Source organism: Leuciscus leuciscus (assembly GCF_965113295.1).
Source record: "Leuciscus leuciscus genome assembly, chromosome: 20".
In the NCBI taxonomy this organism is placed as follows: Eukaryota; Metazoa; Chordata; class Actinopteri; order Cypriniformes; family Leuciscidae; genus Leuciscus; species Leuciscus leuciscus.
The window spans coordinates 5,223,961-5,242,117 of NC_138744.1; the positions used below are offsets into that span (position 1 = coordinate 5,223,961).

The 18,157-nt window shown below is 38.0% G+C and overlaps 2 protein-coding genes and 1 long non-coding RNA gene across 25 annotated transcripts in view; 2 read left to right on the plus strand and 1 right to left on the minus strand.

Annotated features, from left to right (window-relative positions):
* rims2a (regulating synaptic membrane exocytosis 2a) overlaps window positions 1–12,067 on the plus strand; it is a 204,284-nt gene extending 192,217 nt beyond the window's left edge. For 22 of the 23 annotated variants that reach the window (XM_082150612.1, XM_082150630.1, XM_082150631.1 and 19 more), the window contains 5 exons: window positions 7,199–7,340; window positions 7,501–7,613; window positions 7,758–7,859; window positions 7,956–8,095; window positions 9,543–12,067. In XM_082150612.1, coding sequence (XP_082006738.1) covers window positions 7,199–7,340; window positions 7,501–7,613; window positions 7,758–7,859; window positions 7,956–8,095; window positions 9,543–9,758 — 713 coding nt within the window. In that variant the 3' untranslated portion in view covers window positions 9,759–12,067. Of the gene's footprint in view, window positions 1–607; window positions 1,011–7,198; window positions 7,341–7,500; window positions 7,614–7,757; window positions 7,860–7,955; window positions 8,096–9,542 lie in introns of those variants that run through there. The other variant, XM_082150624.1, reaches the window with a different exon arrangement.
* On the minus strand, window positions 11,917–15,179 carry LOC309484535. The gene is made up of 2 exons (XR_014200899.1): window positions 15,059–15,179; window positions 11,917–12,561 (listed from the first exon to the last, which is right to left on the minus strand). It is a non-coding gene; the product is annotated as an uncharacterized lncRNA (long non-coding RNA).
* Window positions 14,100–18,153, plus strand: dcstamp (dendrocyte expressed seven transmembrane protein). Its single transcript, XM_082150758.1, has 3 exons — window positions 14,100–15,170; window positions 15,984–16,316; window positions 16,862–18,153. The coding sequence occupies exons 1-3, from the start codon at window positions 14,112–14,114 to the stop codon at window positions 16,919–16,921; spliced, it is 1,452 nt and encodes a 483-aa protein (XP_082006884.1). The 5' UTR covers window positions 14,100–14,111; the 3' UTR covers window positions 16,922–18,153.
* The last annotated feature ends 4 nt before the right edge of the window (window positions 18,154–18,157 follow it).

Consider the following 18,157-nt stretch of genomic DNA (forward strand, 5'->3'; position numbering starts at 1 on the left):
ATCTAGTATTTTTTAATTCCTCAGCAGACACCCAGTATCTAGTTTCTCTCTGAAATTGATGCCTGAAGTGGCTGTTGAAAATGGTTGGATATGGCTGCTATTCCTGTTATGACTATTCAAATATTTGCAATGCATAATGCAGGGATATTTTTCAGGGATAGCAGTAATTCAGCTGTTTCTGTGGCCCAGGACGTCTTCTGTGGTAAACATTTACACTGAGAGATAGTGAAGAGAGAGGTGGAGGCCTGTGATAAAAGATGTACGTCAGCACAGAGAAATAAATCTCGTCTTTTTAAGAGCAGAGGAGAAAGGAGGAATTATCTGTGTGTGTGTGTGGTGTGTGTGTGTGTGTGTGTGTGTGTGTGTGTGTGTGATGAGAGAACACGTGAACTGTGTGTGACTTGCATGTGGGACAGTCAGTGGAAAGAGATGCCCAGGTTCCTAATGACCACACACACACACACATTTGCAGTTATCTCTGGGTAAAGCTCATGCGCATGGAGGAGCATTTGAAGAGCTGAGCCTTTTGATTGGCCGGGGGAGGATGCAAGAAAAGGGGCCTTGCTCCGCCCCCTCCTCCCTCCTGCACGCGCGTCGTTAGAAAGGAGAGATAGCTTGAGGAGAGCAGACAGCTTCACTGCGCCGAGAGCCGAACACACACTAATGCTGCGTACTCCTGGGAGATCAGTCGACGCAGAGCTTTCTCCAGCTGAAGAACCCAAAACAAACCCTCGTTCTGCATCCGCTGCAGATTAAGTGATGTTTAAGAGCACTCTCTGCTCTGAGTTCAACCCAGCGTCCGCAGTCTCAGCACCACAGCATCCTCTCCACTCGACCCCGGCTGTAAGCAATGGGCAGGCAGAGCGACGATGCCACCTCCACCGCGGGCACGGGTACGGGCAGCGGCGGGCGCATGCAGCGCTCCCAGAGCCGCATGAGTCTGTCAGCCTCGTTCGAAGCGCTGGCCGTCTACTTCCCCTGCATGAATTCTTTCGATGAGGAAGACGGAGGTAAGAGGATGAAGATGTGTCACGTGGAGATATTAAGTGTTTAGGTCCGAATGGGAATCTTGCATGTCAAAGATCATGTGTTTTGCACAATATTTGGTGTAATGTGAGGCACACCAACTCGTTTTCCTTTCACATTTTATTGAGTTTGCAATTATTTATATGTATCTGGTTTCTGGTGGAGTTTAAATAAATAATCAGCAGAATCATGCATCGCTGTCAGTAAAATACAGTTATGTATGTGCAGTATCATTTTTATTGCACTAAATAGTAGTGCAATCTTTTGATGGTTTTGGTGGGACTCAAGCATCATCTTGTGTTTTGACCTTGAAGGTGCCTCTCTCTCTCTCTCTCATCTCTCTCTCTCTCTCTCCTCTCTCTCTCTCTCTCTCTCTCTCTCTCTTCTCTCTCTCTCTCCTCTCTCTCTCCGCTCGCTCTCGCTCTCATCTCTCTCTCTCTCTCTCTCTCTCTTCTCTCGCTCTCTCTCTCTCTCCTCTCTCTCTCTTCTCTCTCTCTCTCTCTCTCTCTCTCTCTCTCTCTTCTCTCTCTCTCTCTCTCTCTCTCTCTCTCTCTCTCTCTCTCTCTCTCCTCTCTCTCTCTCTCTCTCTCTCTCTCTCTCTCTCTCTCTCTCTCTCTCTCTCTTTCTCCCCCTTCAGTCGCTATAGAGATTAATATCATAGGAAATTTCATATGACTTAATAACTTATGGAACAAATACCTTTTGGCTTTTGAATGATTTAGTGTGATATGTAGGCACAAATATATTAATGGATTCTCTTCAATCCATTAATATATTAATTACTGGGTGAATCTCATAAGAACATGTCCAGGTCACATCTCACCCCAAAATCCAAGGTTTTTTTTTTTTTTTTTCATAAAGCCTGTAAGCCTATCTTGTTATCTTCATTACAATTATGCACATTTCTAGTTTTTTTTTTTTTTTATTAGCATAAATTAAAGGCATTACAACATAAATACTATCACAATGTGTAAACACTTTATAAATTAATATGGTTATTTTAATTTATTTAATTTATTAATATATTTTAATTTATTAATTTTATTTCATTTATCAATGTTGTATTTTTTTAGTTAGTTATCCATTTTATTTTTTATTTCATTTATTTATAATAATGACAGTTTTGGAAGAAATGTGCTTAATTGTCATGAAGATAATGTCACAAAGCAAAATATTATAGGTCCTAAAATAGGCTTTAATTTCTTATTTCTTTCTTTTGATTTGGGTTGAAATATGACCTGAACATCTTCTTGATCATTTCATAGAGCTTTTCAAGACATGATCAGAGAACATCGCATGATTGAATCTTAAAGGGATAGTTCACTCACCCTCATGTGGTTCCAAATCTGTTTGAGGTATTTTCTTCTGTTGAACACAAAAGAAGATATTTTGAAGAATGTTGACGGTATTGGAAAAATGTAAAATTGACGGAAGCCATTGGCTTCCATAGTAGGGGAAAACATACTATGGGAGTAAATGGGGCCCATCAACTGTCTGCTTACCAACATTCTTCAAATATCTTCTTTTCTGATATTATGAAACTCAAAATAGAATCAAAATAGAAACTCATACAGATTTGGAACGACATGGGGGTTTTATACAGAATTTTATTTTGGGATGAAATTTGATGTTTACTGACATTGTGCATTATTGTGACTTTCACACAGCAATCCCGGTAAATTACCGTAAAATTGCCAGAATGACTCTACCGGTAAATATACAAATATGCTGTTTTTTAGACGGTAAGAGACCGTTCACACATCAGCTCCAAAAAACTGTTAAATTCCCAGTCAATTTTAAACGCCGCACCGTTGTCTTCATCCAACCGCATGAGGAGAATCGTTTTAGTTTCACTCTGTTCAATTTGACAAAGTTTTGGACATCTGAGTTGAAGGCATAAAGGGATGATCAAATGGAACGCGTTTTTGCTCTTAAAAACACGAGACGCGATAATAGTATCCAACTGCAGAGCCGCAACGCTGATGAATGGAAAAGAAGGCCGGGTCTCGAGTGCGACACGTTGAAAAAGCTGCGAGACGTGGCAAAACAATCAAAGATGATCATCTAGCGTATATTTACATAGAAAAACTATAAAAAATCTTACTGGAAACAGCGCTCAGTAATCACTTCATCACCATAAGATGTTATGATTGGCCCAAAGCAGACTTCTTATGTCTGCTTTCTATGTGACATTCTGACTTTCTACGTCAGGGGTGTCAAACTCATTTTCACTGAGGGCCACTTCAGCATTATGGCTGCCCTCAAAGGGCCGGATGTAACTGTAAGACTTTTAAAATGTTAATATATTGTCTCTTTATTTGATTATTACTTATTTAAATTACAAATATTGTATATGCATTTGCAGGGGTGTTTCTAGGTTTTAAAAACATCAGGGGATGAGCCCAAAACATCAGGAGCTGGGTAATAATGATTTGATACAGATAATATTGTATTATTGTATATTTGCAGGGGCAAACTGGCTCAAAATTCAGCCCTGGCACTGTACTAGCCACACCAGCACACATTACCACACAGTCATGCGTATTCAAATGTGAGGTAGTTAGGGGGGTTCGGGGGCATGCTCCCCTGATAAAATTTGGATTTCTCTGACCTACATGTGCATTTTAAGGTGTTTAAAGGCCCAATTTTTTGGGGGATAACAATAGCTTTAAAAGCATGTCAGTGGGCAGTAGCATAAATTATTTGTCAAGATAACAGATTCTTAAAAATGAGAATGAGGATAAATGTTGCAATGAATGATGATGATCCACACTACAAAATGGAAATGCAGAATGTTTCTGCTTATTGTTGACAATACACATATTCCAAACGGGAATGGCCTTAAATGAGAAATCTTTCAAGGATTATTTTGCATAGATGTTACATTTCAATCAAAAACCAGTGCAATCTTTTTAAAACTAATCAGTTTAAAGTTCAATTGTTCACTCCTAAAGACAGTCACTTGTCGCCACCTACTGGCTTAATGATGCAAGTGGTGCAAACACAGACAAGAGGGGTGATACAAATGGTGAAAAGGCTAATACTGGTACCTATTTTAAAATAATATAAAATATCAATATATTATTCTTTAATCAGTTCTATGCAGCAGAATCAGATTTAACAGATTTTTTTTTTTTTACCAATTGTCGAAATAAAGGAGGCCTATAGTACTACAAAGCTATTTTTGTCAGAGCAGGAGCAGATCAGGGAGAGGACCAGTGAACGAGAGGATCGTGATTCGTGTAATTTTACCAGTGTTGCCCAGCACGGCTATACACCATGTTACAGCAGAGTAGTAGGCCTACTATTGCAAAAAGAAACAAGTCCAGAGAAATTTCATGTCGGCACGTTTTTTAAGCGGACTTTGCCTTTCTAATGAGCGTGAGCAGAACTCGAAACACTCACACACACACACGGAGGTTGCTTGCGGAACATTGAGCAGAACGCGCTGTGGACACGGAGCGGAGAGCACAGCGCACACACACAGCGGAACCGAGGGGAACGGAACGAAGTTATGCATCTTCGGAAGCGGACTCGCACGCAAAGTCATAAAACACGCTGAGCCAGAGTCGGAGGGGCGCGGCGGCTTTTTAGAAGGGCTATTTCGGCATTTTCATAATTTTCGGCAGCCTAAATTTTATTGCATTCCTAATTTTAAGACACCCATATGCTCTCGCGGGCCACATAAAATAATGTGGCGGGCCGGATTTGGCCCGCGGGCCTTGAGTTTGACACATGTGTTCTACGTGATCATACCGGTAATCTTCATCCCACGTTCACACAGAGCACATTACTGGTAATTTACTGGTAATGTTGCAACTTCCTTTACTGGTAAATTGCCGGAACCAATTTACCGGTATTTTTGAAAAGGTCCTGTTCACACATGATCACTTACCGGTAATTTACCAGTGGGCCCTATCTTGCACCCAGCGCAATTGACTTTGTACACCGACGCATGTATCATTCCTATTTTGCACCCGCGCACAGCGGACTTTTCCCTCCACAGACGCACGTCGGTAAACTAGGAAATGCATTTGCGCTCCCCGGGGCGGTTCAGCGCAAAGAGGAAGCGTGTTCCGGCGCAAACGTTCCCTGGTGCTATTTTGCAGGTTTAGAAAACAATTCCACCACTGACCAGGAGAAACCTAGTCTAAAGTCAGTGGCGCGTTGCGCATGTTATTCATATGCTATTTTAAGGGCGCATGCTTGGCCATAATCAATGTAGCGTGTGCACAACGCACATACACTTTGCTTATCTCATCTACACACAGACGCAGCAGTTCTCATTTTTAGAAAACCATACATTATTACAAGGAAAAATATTAACACACGAGGGAAATCATTGTTGTGTCCATGAAGATGTGAAAAAATAGGCATAAATCTAGCTTACACATTTAATTTACCCAAATTTTTATACGCCTGTTTAACCGAAGCTAATTTGGGTGGGTTTCTCCATCCCCAATGTCACTTCTCTGTGTTTTACGGCCCTGACGAGAACGTCGGTCTCCTCGGCTGTGAACCGCTCCTGGCGCGCGCCTGGCAAATCCGCCGTTATAATAGCAATCCGCCATGGAACAAGCGCGCCTGCTCTTAAAGGGAATGTGAGATGACGCTCTGATTGGATTATTTCACGTTACGCCCAAACCACACCTATGAATAATGAAGCTACTTCAGACCAACCCATTTTAGATTTGCGTCGGGCGCAAGAGTCATTTATCCCGCCGGTATAATAGCAACAGCGCCCGAGACCCTCCCACAAAGTTACTTGCGTTTCGCGCTTGATACTTGCGTTTCAGATCGTTAAAATAGGGGCCCTGTATGTGTGAAAGGGGCAAGTGTTTCTCAAGTATATGTTGGTCAAGATCAACTACACCACAACTTTTACAAGTTCTCGATTATTATATACAACTGTGCTGTTAGCACACAAAAGGACAGCCACATCCGCCGATATATTCGTCATCCTCTTGTGTTCAGCTACGTCTCAGGGCCGAAAGCAGAGGCGGATGACATTGAATGAAATGAAAATCAAGCCTGCTGTGTGTGTGAGCAGCGATTGAATGGTTGAATCTCAGCAGCTCAGACATGTCTGCTTCCGGTAGCCTTCTCTCTCACCTATTGAAGATGGGTTCTGCATTCTGAGTAGCCCTCACATTACTGTCCTCTTCATTCTTTCATTTCTATTTGGCAACAAAAGAACAGGATGTGCATTCATTTTGTACTTGAAGTTAAAGCCAAGAGAAGTGATTTTACAGTGATTTTAGCCTCAAATGTCTTATTGCCAACAGCAATATGATTAATAAGGGCTAAATTGTGCAATGAATCATAGTAATTGGAATAAACTACTGTTTTGTTTTTTTCATTACTCTAACTGTAGACCGAGTGGCAGGCAACATTGCAACTTACTGTTATAGAATATGTTGTGTGTGTTTATTATAAGTAATTTCTACTTCTACATACACAATTTTTGTTATAGTTAGTTATATCTCTACTGGGTATAAAACAGCCTTATAAAATATAAAATGCAAACATGATACAAAAGGTTTTCCTCCTTTTTTGTTATGGTAACAACAACCTTAGTTAGCTGACCTTGGGAAACTTTTGAATAATTAAGTTAAAATGTGTAACATCTGCTCCACTAGCAGCACCAGAGAGAAATAATGAACGTTTCCAGACAAGTTTCCCAAATTCTCCTTCCACCTCGTCTACCATTGTGCACCAAACAGGTAGTCCTACTTCAAAATGACATCAGTGATTGAACTGAAATGCCACTTTAACCTGTTATGAAAGTGCCAGTGTTTATCAGTGTTCAGCTGACACAGGTTGAGGTGTTTGTTCATGTCAGGCTTAATTCTGGTTCAGTGCTCCTGTATAACCCGTCATGTTAAATCACACTGCGTCTCGTGTAACGGACACTATGGCATGTCTGTAGGCCAGATATAGAAACATAAAAAGCGCTGTATCTAAAACAAGAAATTGTTGAGTGGGAGCAGAACCACATGTGCCTAACTCCTCATTTCACACCGTCTAGATCAACGGCACATCAGCTGTCACATCTGAGCCACGTGTGAGGCTTTTGGTTTTCAAACGTGTCCTTCATCACTCCGCCTGAAACGTCTTGATATCCTGATTTGATTGACATATTCTCTCTCTCTCTCTCTCTCTGTCTCTGTAGAAGCAGGAGGAAAGAAGCTGCGCAGCACCATCCAGAGGAGCACAGAGACGGGTCTGGCCGTAGAGATGCGAAGCCGAATGACCCGACAGGCCAGCCGCGAATCCACTGACGGCAGCATGAACAGCTACAGCTCTGAGGGAAAGTGAGTAACAAAACACACATGCACACAACCATTCTGACAAGTGTGTATGCTGTATATATTAGTGGCATATGAATATGTGAATGTTTATATATAGACCAAAACAAATAATGAGATCAAGCTCTTGTAATTTTCTAATAAAGACCTTTTTCTTTCAACTCAGCCTCATATTCCCTGGAGTGAGACTCTCTTCTGACAGTCAGTTCAGTGACTTCCTGGATGGACTTGGCCCCGCCCAGCTTGTGGGCAGACAGACGTTAGCCACGCCCCCTATGGGTGAGCGCTTGTTTATTTGACTTTCTGTATACTTTACTATTGTGCTTGTGTCTCCTCCAGTCAAACTCAGTTCCCCTGATGCAAGTCCTTACAGTAATATTAATCATGTTTAACCCATATATCCTTGATTTTTCTCACGTCTAGGTGACATTCAGATTGGGATGGTGGAAAAGAAAGGAGCCCTAGAGGTAGAGGTCATCCGAGCCAGAGGCCTTGTGGGAAAATCAAGTTCTAAGGCACTGCCAGGTGAGTGTGGTTATCCTTTCTGAAGGTGATTTCACAGGCACCTGAAAACTCATCGCTCACGATTAAACTCCATCTGTTGTTGTTGTTCTTCTCCAGCCCCTTATGTAAAGGTGTATCTACTGGAGAATGGAGCCTGCATAGCCAAAAAGAAAACAAAAGTAGCCCGAAAAACACTGGACCCTCTTTACCAGCAGCAGCTGCCGTTTGAGGAGAGCCCAGGAGGAAAGGTTTTACAGGTATGATCTCATCACTAATGGTTTTATTTACCAGTCGTTTGGCCATCATCTCATGATCATTCTGGTCAATCAGTACTACCTTATATTATATTAAAGGTATAGCAGAGGATGTTTTACTTCCTGGTGGGTAGTCTAAACTATTGGTCCTCCTAATTGTCAATCATTCTGGTGAATCAATCAAACTTTTCAAAAAGTGGAGAGGGCGGGTCTTATCTAAAATTTGGAAAGATCCTCCGCTATACCTTTAACTATCTATATATTTGTATAATATTTATATATTATTATATATATATATATATATTAATACATATATACATATTTATAATAATGTAATTATTTCGAATAAATTATTATAACCTATTAACTTATTTATTTCTAACCCTAAAATAATAGCCAATAAAGCCATAGTGTGTGTGTGTATATATACAGAGCTTGACATTAACACCCGGCAAATGTGTGTGATTTCAGCAGTGGCGTATAACACAGTCACTCCTACTAGCCATTTTGGCGGGTTGAATTTTAGATTTAATATATGCATTTTTCAATTGTAGTTTTTAAAAAAGGCATCTGAAATAACAGACTAAGTGCAATGTGGTGTTGTCAAAAATATATTTTTTTATACATATCGATACTGAAATATCTGAAACGCTTCCAATACTTTTTTTTGCAGAATTTTTCTTTCTCATTCACTCATCTCTCTGACAGCGAGTGACGCACAAACCCGCCTCCACTCACTCATTTGCTCTGGATTAATATTTTCAATAATTTTACTCATTCCTGCAGATTTTGTGCTCACACCCAAAGTGTGCAGACATAAAGCCACCTCTCAGAACTAAACTAAGTTATTTTTCGCTGCTTATTGCGCTTAAACAGTCAAATACAAAAAATAATGTCAAAATGCCGGTCTAGGCGAGTATTCACATAAACACAGTCAGTTATGTTTCAAGTGAACGCAAACAGTTGATAAAGAAAACAGTATTATGGATCCATGCATCAGGTCTTAAAGTGACAGCAGCCTAATATACCTGCTGCCAAATTATGAGATAATTAAAAAAATATCTACGTATATGGCCATTTTTCCCCATGGTATCGATGTCAAAATTGTGGCCAGTAAAAATACTGAGTGGCTGGTAACTTTTGGAAAACCACTAGCCACAGTGGCTGGTGAGCTAAAAAAAGGTTTATGTCAAGCCCTGTATATATACAGTATATATAATTAATTGCGACATAAATTAATATTTATTATTATATATATTTATATATATGTGTATAGCGATGCCATATATAATGCAGTTTAATGATTGATTAAAGTATATAAGAGTAAATAATAAAATACAGATTAATGCACAAATTTTTTTCCATCTACTTCCATCTATTATTATAATTTTTTTGTTATGAGACCTGGCCTCAGTCTATTCATTAATTCTTAATTCTCTTCCCATCGTAGATCATTGTGTGGGGAGACTATGGACGAATGGACCACAAATCCTTCATGGGAGCCGCTCAGATACTTTTAGATGATCTGGACTTGTCCAACATGGTTATTGGCTGGTTCAAACTGTTTCCTCCCTCTTCATTGGTCGACCCATCCTTGGCCCCGTTGACCAGAAGAGCTTCCCAGTCATCTCTCGACAGCGGGTCCGGGCCGTTCGGTCGCTCGTAGCAGTTTCCTGAAATATAGCGTTATTGTAGCAGCCAATGGGTGGAGTTTGAGAATTGCGACAGGTCCCGTCCCCCCGGTAACACTGCATGCTTGATGTTGTGTGTTCAGAGCTTGTTTCTAAGGGGTGAAAAAAGCGGTCCTGTTTTTGCTCGCAAAAAAAATGCCGCACACATCGTGCGCAAAGAGCACCCCCTAGAGGGCAGGGACGAGACGAAGCTGGAAATGGGCTCCTGAGCTCATGGAACGTCACAATTCTTGATTTTAGAGCCTATTTGAAGCCATTGGAGTTGAGCCTGAACTGAGAAGCGAAATGTTGAGTTCTTCAGAAGCCCTTTTTGAAATGGGGTGAAACGTTCTCTTCGACTTTCATTTTCCATTTATGTTTCTTTTAATGTTGATGTATTTGTATCTACATGGGCTAACAGTGTTCCTTGGGTCAAGCCATGCCAACAGACCCAGAAATGTACACACAAAACAAGAATATGACGCGGGAATGGTCACCTCACTCCCCAGATAAGATTCTGCTAGATCAATACAGAGATGACATGTAGGTTTGAATCATCTTTTAAGATCAAATTGAATTTCTTCTCTTGATACTGTATGAAACTTAAAGAGGAAATAACAAGTTTTTTGTTGCATGGACACAACTTTAGCTGAACTTAAAAAAAGTTTAAAAAAAAGTAAATAGAAAATAAATAAATTTCTCAGACTGCAACTTGCAAAAAAAAAAAAAATATGATGAGAAAAAAAAGAAAAAGAAAAAACAAACCGGATCAGCCATTTTCAACCATTTCTATTATTTTTAAAGATAAATTTCACTAGTGCATGGTTTTCATGGGGAGTGAATGCTACAGTGTGATTTGAAGAAGAAGAAGAAGAAAAAAAAAACATGAAACCTTGTTTTGTTTTTTGTCCTGTAGACCGTTCATTGGTCTCTCTACTGTATTTTTACAGACAAGCAGTTAAATGACAAGCTAAACATTTTATTTACAGTGAAAAATCTGTTCATGTGACAAAGACGTAAAAAATAAATGTCTATGATTTATTATTGTAAAGGCGCAAGCCTTACGAAGCTAAAGATGTTTCTCTACTTCTCCCCTGTCCCAGGGTAAACTCTCTGTACTTTCTTGCTTCCGTTGTCAGATTTCCACCCCGATATTGTTCCAGTTCTTTTTCATTTGAATTTTCAGGGGCTGTTCATTTCTTCAGCTCTTCTAGTTTTTAGTCTGTATTGTTTGAAGTTCATTCGTTTAACAAGCATGTTGAAAAGGGTTTTTTGGCAACATGGCTTGGGCACATCTTACAGTAACTCAGCATGTTTTGATAAAGACGATATTTGGAGAAAAAAAAAATTGCAGTTTCTTGTACAGTGCATGTCGACGACGATCCCCCCCCCCCCTCCCCCCCTCCTTCACCCTGAATTGAATTTTCGTAAAAAAAAATAAAATAAATAAGGCAGTGGTCTCACACTGACCAGAAGGGCAAAATTCCGAATGAACATTCCACCTTGTAAAATCATACTTTGTTGAAAATTTAAAGGAAAATGTGACCAGGGATTTTTATATCTTTACGGAAATATGAGCTGCAGCATTCCTGACAAAAGAGCCCCAAATTTCCGAGATCTTTTTACCGGAGGTCGGCTGCAGCTCACTGACTTTCGCAGTATTGTGCTGTACAGTTTTCCGAGCATGATGCTGTCTGCAGAGAAATGCACATCGGGACGATGCTATTGCCACACGATGATATACCTTTGGTTTTTATTTCTTCGTTTCAAGAAAGTAGAAGTCATTTAATATATTTTTGTTAGTTTATTTACAAGCCAAGACCTATTTATTTTTTATTTTCTATTTTTTAGTAATAATCAGAGCTTCTTATATCTGAGCAGTTTATGACTCCTAGTTTCAATGCCTGAATGGAAATATGCACTGGGACATTATACCTCTTCCTATGAAAATTAACTCTACATTTTTCTGATTTTTAAAAAAGAAATGTGTTTATCAAGCTTTCAGTCCTACTTATGATTTCAGTGTACGTTTTTCACAATCTACATAATTTGAAAAGAGATCTCTATTAAAGCAAACACTCTAAATGTATGGAAGTGGGATAATGTCTCATTATGTCAAAGGTATGTTCTATTCTATTTCAAATGCCTTCTCTATTGTTTTTTCTTTTTCTTTTTTCTTTTCTTTTTTTTTTGGTGCAATGTGTTCATGCCAAGGCTATGTCTTGGTCAAGTATGGTTGAGTACAGAGATTTATGTAAGTTATTTTTCAAATTAAAAAATAAAAAATGGATATTACACTGGAAAATGAGCGTTCACAAACAAAAGCAGCAAGTCTCTATTTATAGTGTTTCCTGACGTGACATGAACACACAGATATATTTATATATGGCGCAGTGTATTCAATTCAATTCACATTTATTTGTATTCTATTGTTTCAAAGCAGCTTTACAGAAAATGCATGAGTGTCTCCATTACAATTTAGAGTGATCTGTTATCAGAGGTGACTGTGTCCAAGTTATGTATTTCAGAAATGTAGATAAATCTGCGATAAATCACGCAGTTAGCTAACATCATTTATACATTTTAGGCAGAAACAATGAGCTCATTGAAGTAATTATTACAAGATGTGAACATAATGATTATAATACATAGAAAATATAGCACTGTGCATGTTGATTCAGAGTTGGCGTCATCTGAAGTCCTGGCCGGAGTTGGAGTCGTCTCTTCACAGGTTTTGGGTCATCTGAAGTCTTCGTAAGAGACTGGATCCAAACTGGAGCTGACATACCCTCTAGTTACCTCGGGATGGTCATCCAAAGATAAAATAGAAAAGCAAATGGAAATTAATTAGCGAAGCTGCTATTCATACCATTTCAAGCAAATGTAATCATGTCCATTTGATCTGATATAACTGGAGTACAAGGTTATGAGATGCATTATGTAAATGTTTGGCTAAAGAGATGCGTCTTTTAGTCTAGATTTAAATGTGAAAACGCTCTCTATATATATATAATACTGCAAAGACAGTAATATTATGAAATATTTTTTTACAATTTAAAATAACTGTTTTCTATTTGAATATACTTTTAAATTAATTTATTCCTGTAATGACAAGTTGAATTATCAACATCATTACTCCAGTCTTCAGAGTCACATGATCCTAATTCTAATATGCTGATTTACTACTCAAAACATTTATTATTATTATCAATGTTGAAAACAGTTGTGTACAATGTTTTTTTTAGGATTCTTTGATGAATAGAAACTTCAAAAGAACAGCATTTATCGGAAATAAGGAACTTTTTTTAAGGAAATTAATAATAATTAATACTTAATAAATAATAATAATAATAATAACAATGCTTGTTTTATTTATTAAGTTATTCATTTATTATATAATTTTGTCCTATAGGTTCTGTTTATTAAAGCTGCAACCCCAGGTTGTATGTACATTAGTTAAAGACAAGAAATTTGTTTTCCTACATGTTATCAAAATGATCAAAATACTTCGAAAGCAAGCATACAGCTTCCAAATACAACAGAATTATGTTGTTGTTGTTTTTGTCATGGAACATATTAATCACAAGGTGTTTTTTTGTCAGCGCTATTCTGTGGTTATGAGTAAGTACTGAGATGATGGCTAAAAAAGGAAGTGAACAACTGGGGATAAAACAGCTTCCTCCTGCTTTGACAGATAAATGCTGGACTGCCACAACACAATCATGAGCTGACACAATTCCAGACAAATAAAAGGTAAGTTCAAATAAATTATCTTACTGTAAAATCAAATCAGAGGATATACGTTCTTCTTTTTTTTTTATGTCATCACTGTACAAAATCAAATGTTGCATTATATTAGAGACTAAATTGTATTAACAGATTTATTGTTGCTTCGGTCAACATTATATCAAATTTCAATATCAGTAGAATAAAACTGATAAACTACACTGATAAAAAACTTTTTTGAGCCATTTATTGCAATTAACCATCTAGTCTCGTCATATTATGTGTGTCTGAACCACAACATGTCCAAATAACGGTATATATCTATTGTTTTATCATTTAAAACCTAATAAACTTTTTCTTTTTTGTGTGTGTTAAATTACAAGAAAAGTGTGTTTGTGCTACTGTATTTTAACTAGCCTACTTGATTTGATATTTTGTTATCTAATGCAATGATATTCACACTTTTAAGTTTGGCTTAAATGTCTAAATATGTTTTGGAGCCCAATCAAAATAATGCAGACATTGTAGGGCTCATTAACCATTTCATGTAGTGATGAAACCATAAGCCATCATAATTTCCAATTTCAAAATCTCTGTTCATGTTAATTCAGGTTAGTGAGACGATGATGATTCAAACTAAATTTGATCAGCTGGCAGAAAGAGTACGATGGGTCTGGTCCAGAACATATGCTCTCTACACAACCAACAACACGAAAAGCTGGAAGGAAAAAACACTCTTCTTGTTGAGCTGCTTTACTACCAGCCTCATTCTGAGCACCTTCCTCTTCCTCATCCTTCACTTTTCCTTCAAAAGTGTTCAGGAGGTCTCGGTTCCCCTCACTTGTGTTTTTTGTATAAGCTTAACACCAGCGATGTATTTCTCAGAAAGGATCCGTTGTTTCGGAGCCCTGGTTTTGATGTCAATGGGTATGAAGCAAGTGAAGAGTCTTCTTCTCACATTAGGAACCAGTTCGGTGATTTTCTTCAATATCCAGAACACGTTACAGAACATGAGACTGCTTGCAAAAGGCCTCCTCTGCAACTTGGAGGAAAAGCTACTGGATATCAATACAGAACCCCTTGGAAATTATATTAAAATGCTAATGTGGGTGGGAAATCAACTTAAAAGTTACTTTATAAACGTTCCGCTTTGGAGTTCCCATGCAGATTTTACTCTTAAAGCAAAAGTGGACTCTGAGCTCTTCAAAGTCCACCTCTCTGAGGCCGAACAGGCTCTAAACCAGACCGCGCAGAGTGTGTTAGCAGTGACCAATGCTTTGTCTTCAATAGGAAAGATATTGTCTCCAACATTAGGTCTTGTATTTATTGTGCTCCTCACTGCTTTATACCTGAGAAGATTTCATGTGGACAAAAAGCACAACAACATATACATCACGAAAACGTTCCGTTGCTTTGACGAGCAGCAAAGGGAGAAGGGCAAACCGTGTGTCCTTCCGCTCAGCAAAAGCGAATCGGAACGTTATATAGTGACCCCGTCCATCCGTCCGACCGGTCGGCAGTGGAAAGCCATGCTCAAGTTCAGTATTCCTATATTCACACACTGTCTCACCTGGCTGGTGTTTATTAGCCTCGACGGCCTGATTTACTGGCTTATTGTGGTTCTGAGCAAGCGGCTCAGGGAACTGGAGCCACTTCATGTTCCTGTGGGGATAAAAATCCAGGTAAGCTAGAATAGTGTTCTACAGATACTTGGATACGTTAGTCCTTTAATCCTTATTAAATATTAACGGAACTGTATTTAACACTCCAAAAACGATTGACAAACGTATCGTGTTTTGTGCACGAAGCCACTGTCTGCCACATTGACAGTCACTCTACATAACAGCTAATAACTTTCTGTCAAAACTAAATTGTCCGAATTTAGCATTTCAGACAGGAATAACCAATATATTCTGGTGTTGTGTGAACGTTATCACAGATATCTATCATATACTGTATTTCTATATATAAAAGCAAGGTAGTTAGGCTTAATAATCATGTTTCAATCTTTTATAACAGAAACGTATTGTTCTTGTTTCACGTTGGATATAGAATCCAGTTTTATTCATAACTGAATTGTGTGTGCATTAAAGAAAAGACAAATATTTTGCTTGTGTGAACATAGATCCTCATTTCTGTAGGCTATATTTAAAGAGATAGTTCAGCCAAAAATAAAAATGTTGTCTGAATTTACTAACCTTCTTGTCGTTCCAAAACTGTATGACTTTCTTTCTTCTGTGGAAAAAGAATATATTATTTTAAAAAATATCTCCAGTTAAAGTCAAATGGGCCCAATGATGTTTGTACCACAACATTCTTCGCAATTTCTTCTTTTCTGTTTCACAAAAGTCATACCGTTTTAGAATAACATGATTTTTTTCGGGTGAACTATCCTTTTCATAATCAAACTGTATGAAAACTGCCACTGATATTTTTTGATGTCTGAATTTCTTCAAATTTTCTTCTCTCCACTTTCTCCTTTTTTGTTTTGAAAGGAAGCGACATTATTTCTAGGTTTACCTGTTAAGGAAAATGCAAAAGGGGCTGATTTTTCCTACACAGTGTCTCTGTTTGAGAAGAAGTGCTTGCCTGAACCACAACTGTGGCTCTATCAATCTCTGGTTCCTCTGTCTGTCGTCCTGGTCTTGCTGGTTGTTCTGATTCTGCTGTCATCACAGATAGTCCAGCTCAGGGTTGTGCTATCCGAGCAGTTTTTCTCAGATGTCGCAAAGAAAAGAGCTGCTTATCTACATGCAAAGATTTTAAGAAAGCGGTGCAAGTCTAAAGTGGAAGAACATGAAGGAGATCTGAAGACTTTAGCCATGCAGGTTGGTAGTACTGAACATATTCACTTTGGCAACATCAGTGTCTAAATCAATATTTTTTGAATGTTTAAAAGAGAATCATTTTACTTGAACAGTAAAATTGTGTAAAGATATAGACATATCTGGAATTAAGTTTTATTATTATTTATTCTTACCCCATTTTTTTCTTGTTTTAAGCAGAAACCACAGTCAATTTGGTTTAGCATTATTTTATAATATTTAAATATAATAAATATAATATTTAAAAGCATAATATTTATGCTTTTAAAAATGTCAGTGGGGTAAGAAAAATATGTTTAATTCGAACTATATTCTCTGCTTCTCTAGTAAATTGATCTTATTTAGCTTTGCAACCAAGGCCAGAAACATATGGTGTATGTTTATATAGTGTTATGCATTGCAAATTGTGTTGTGACATTTCAGAAAAGTATTATGTGTGAAATCGAGCCCATATAGCTGTAAGCATCTATTTTCAAGTTCTTGCATAGAGTATGTTTTGGCATTAGCTGTTATTTAACAAAATAATTATTTTTTTGTTTTTATTGCAGCCCAGTTTTTGGTGCCCCTTACTCTTCCATAAGCACAGAACAAACCCTGACGCTGTCTAAGTATGCTTGAAGTTTGTTACAACTTAACATTGCACTGGGTTCTGTTTGTGGTGACCCAGTGGTCTGAGTATAGAAGGCAATGGGAATGGGATGATAGGCCATGGGCCCTATAGTGGTCAGTTTGTGTTGAATAGACCCAGGAACCCTAGTGGTCATCACACACTGTATGTGATCAGGGCCCTGGTTTTCTTTTTTACTTTGGCAATGTCATGCCACACGGGTTGAAGCATTCCACTAGCCCAACTGACCCGGTCCATGATCCAGCCCTGCATGTGTCTGTACCTTCAGGGGTTAAAGGGATAGTTCATCCAAAAATGACAATTCTGTCATTAATTACTCACGTTCCAACCCCGTATGAGCTTCAGAACACTAAATGAAGATCTTTTTTTATGAAATCTGTGAGCTTTCTGTCCCTCCATTGACAGATACGCAATTTGACGCTTCAAAAAGTTCATAAAGAGATCGTAAAACTAATCCATATGAATTGAGCGGTTTAGTCCAAGTTTTCTGAAGAGACTTGATCGCTTTATATGATGAATCAATGTTTATATGTGAATAAAAGCCTAAATTAAATCTGTTCATCATATAAAGCAATCGATTCTTCCAAAAATTTGGACTAAACCACTCAATTCATATGGATTAGTTTTACGATCTCGTTATGATTGTTTTGAAGTGTCAAAAGTCAAAAGATCTTCATTTGTGTTCTGAAGATGAATGAAAGTCTTATGGGTTTGAAAAGACATGAGGGTGAGTTATTAGTGAGAGTATTAGTTTTGGGTGAACTAACCCTTTAACGATCTCAAATTGAGGCGGTAGTCATTGAGCAATGATGAGCATAAAACATGTACATTACTGTTCAAAAGTTTGGGTTCGGTATGATTTTTAAATAGTTTTGAAAGATGACTCTTATGCTCACAAAAACAGTAAAATCAGTAATATTTTGAAACATTGTTACAATTTAAAATAAATGTTTTCTATCTGAATATTTTTTTAAATAGTTTATTCCTGTGATGTCAAAGCTGAATTTTCAGCATCATTACTCCAGTCTATCAATGTTTTAAAATAGTTGTGCAATTGTTGTTAGAACTGTGATACTTTTTTGTGTGTGTGTGTGTGTGTGTCCAAAAACTGACTTGTCTTCTCAGAGTCTGATCAGGACAGAAAATAAAATTGTATTCAAACATTGTGTAGCTAAAACAGAAAGAAAGGAAAGAAAAAACTGTAATTCACATTCTG

Excerpts from the sequence above, each read along its gene's own strand:
- dcstamp (XM_082150758.1), top strand. The coding sequence starts at position 14,112 with ATGATGATTCAAACTAAATTTGATCAGCTGGCAGAAAGAGTACGATGG. Across the intron at positions 15,171-15,983 it reads CTGTGGGGATAAAAATCCAG|GAAGCGACATTATTTCTAGG; the intron begins GTAAGCTAGAAT and ends TTGTTTTGAAAG. Across the intron at positions 16,317-16,861 it reads TGAAGACTTTAGCCATGCAG|CCCAGTTTTTGGTGCCCCTT; the intron begins GTTGGTAGTACT and ends TTTTTATTGCAG.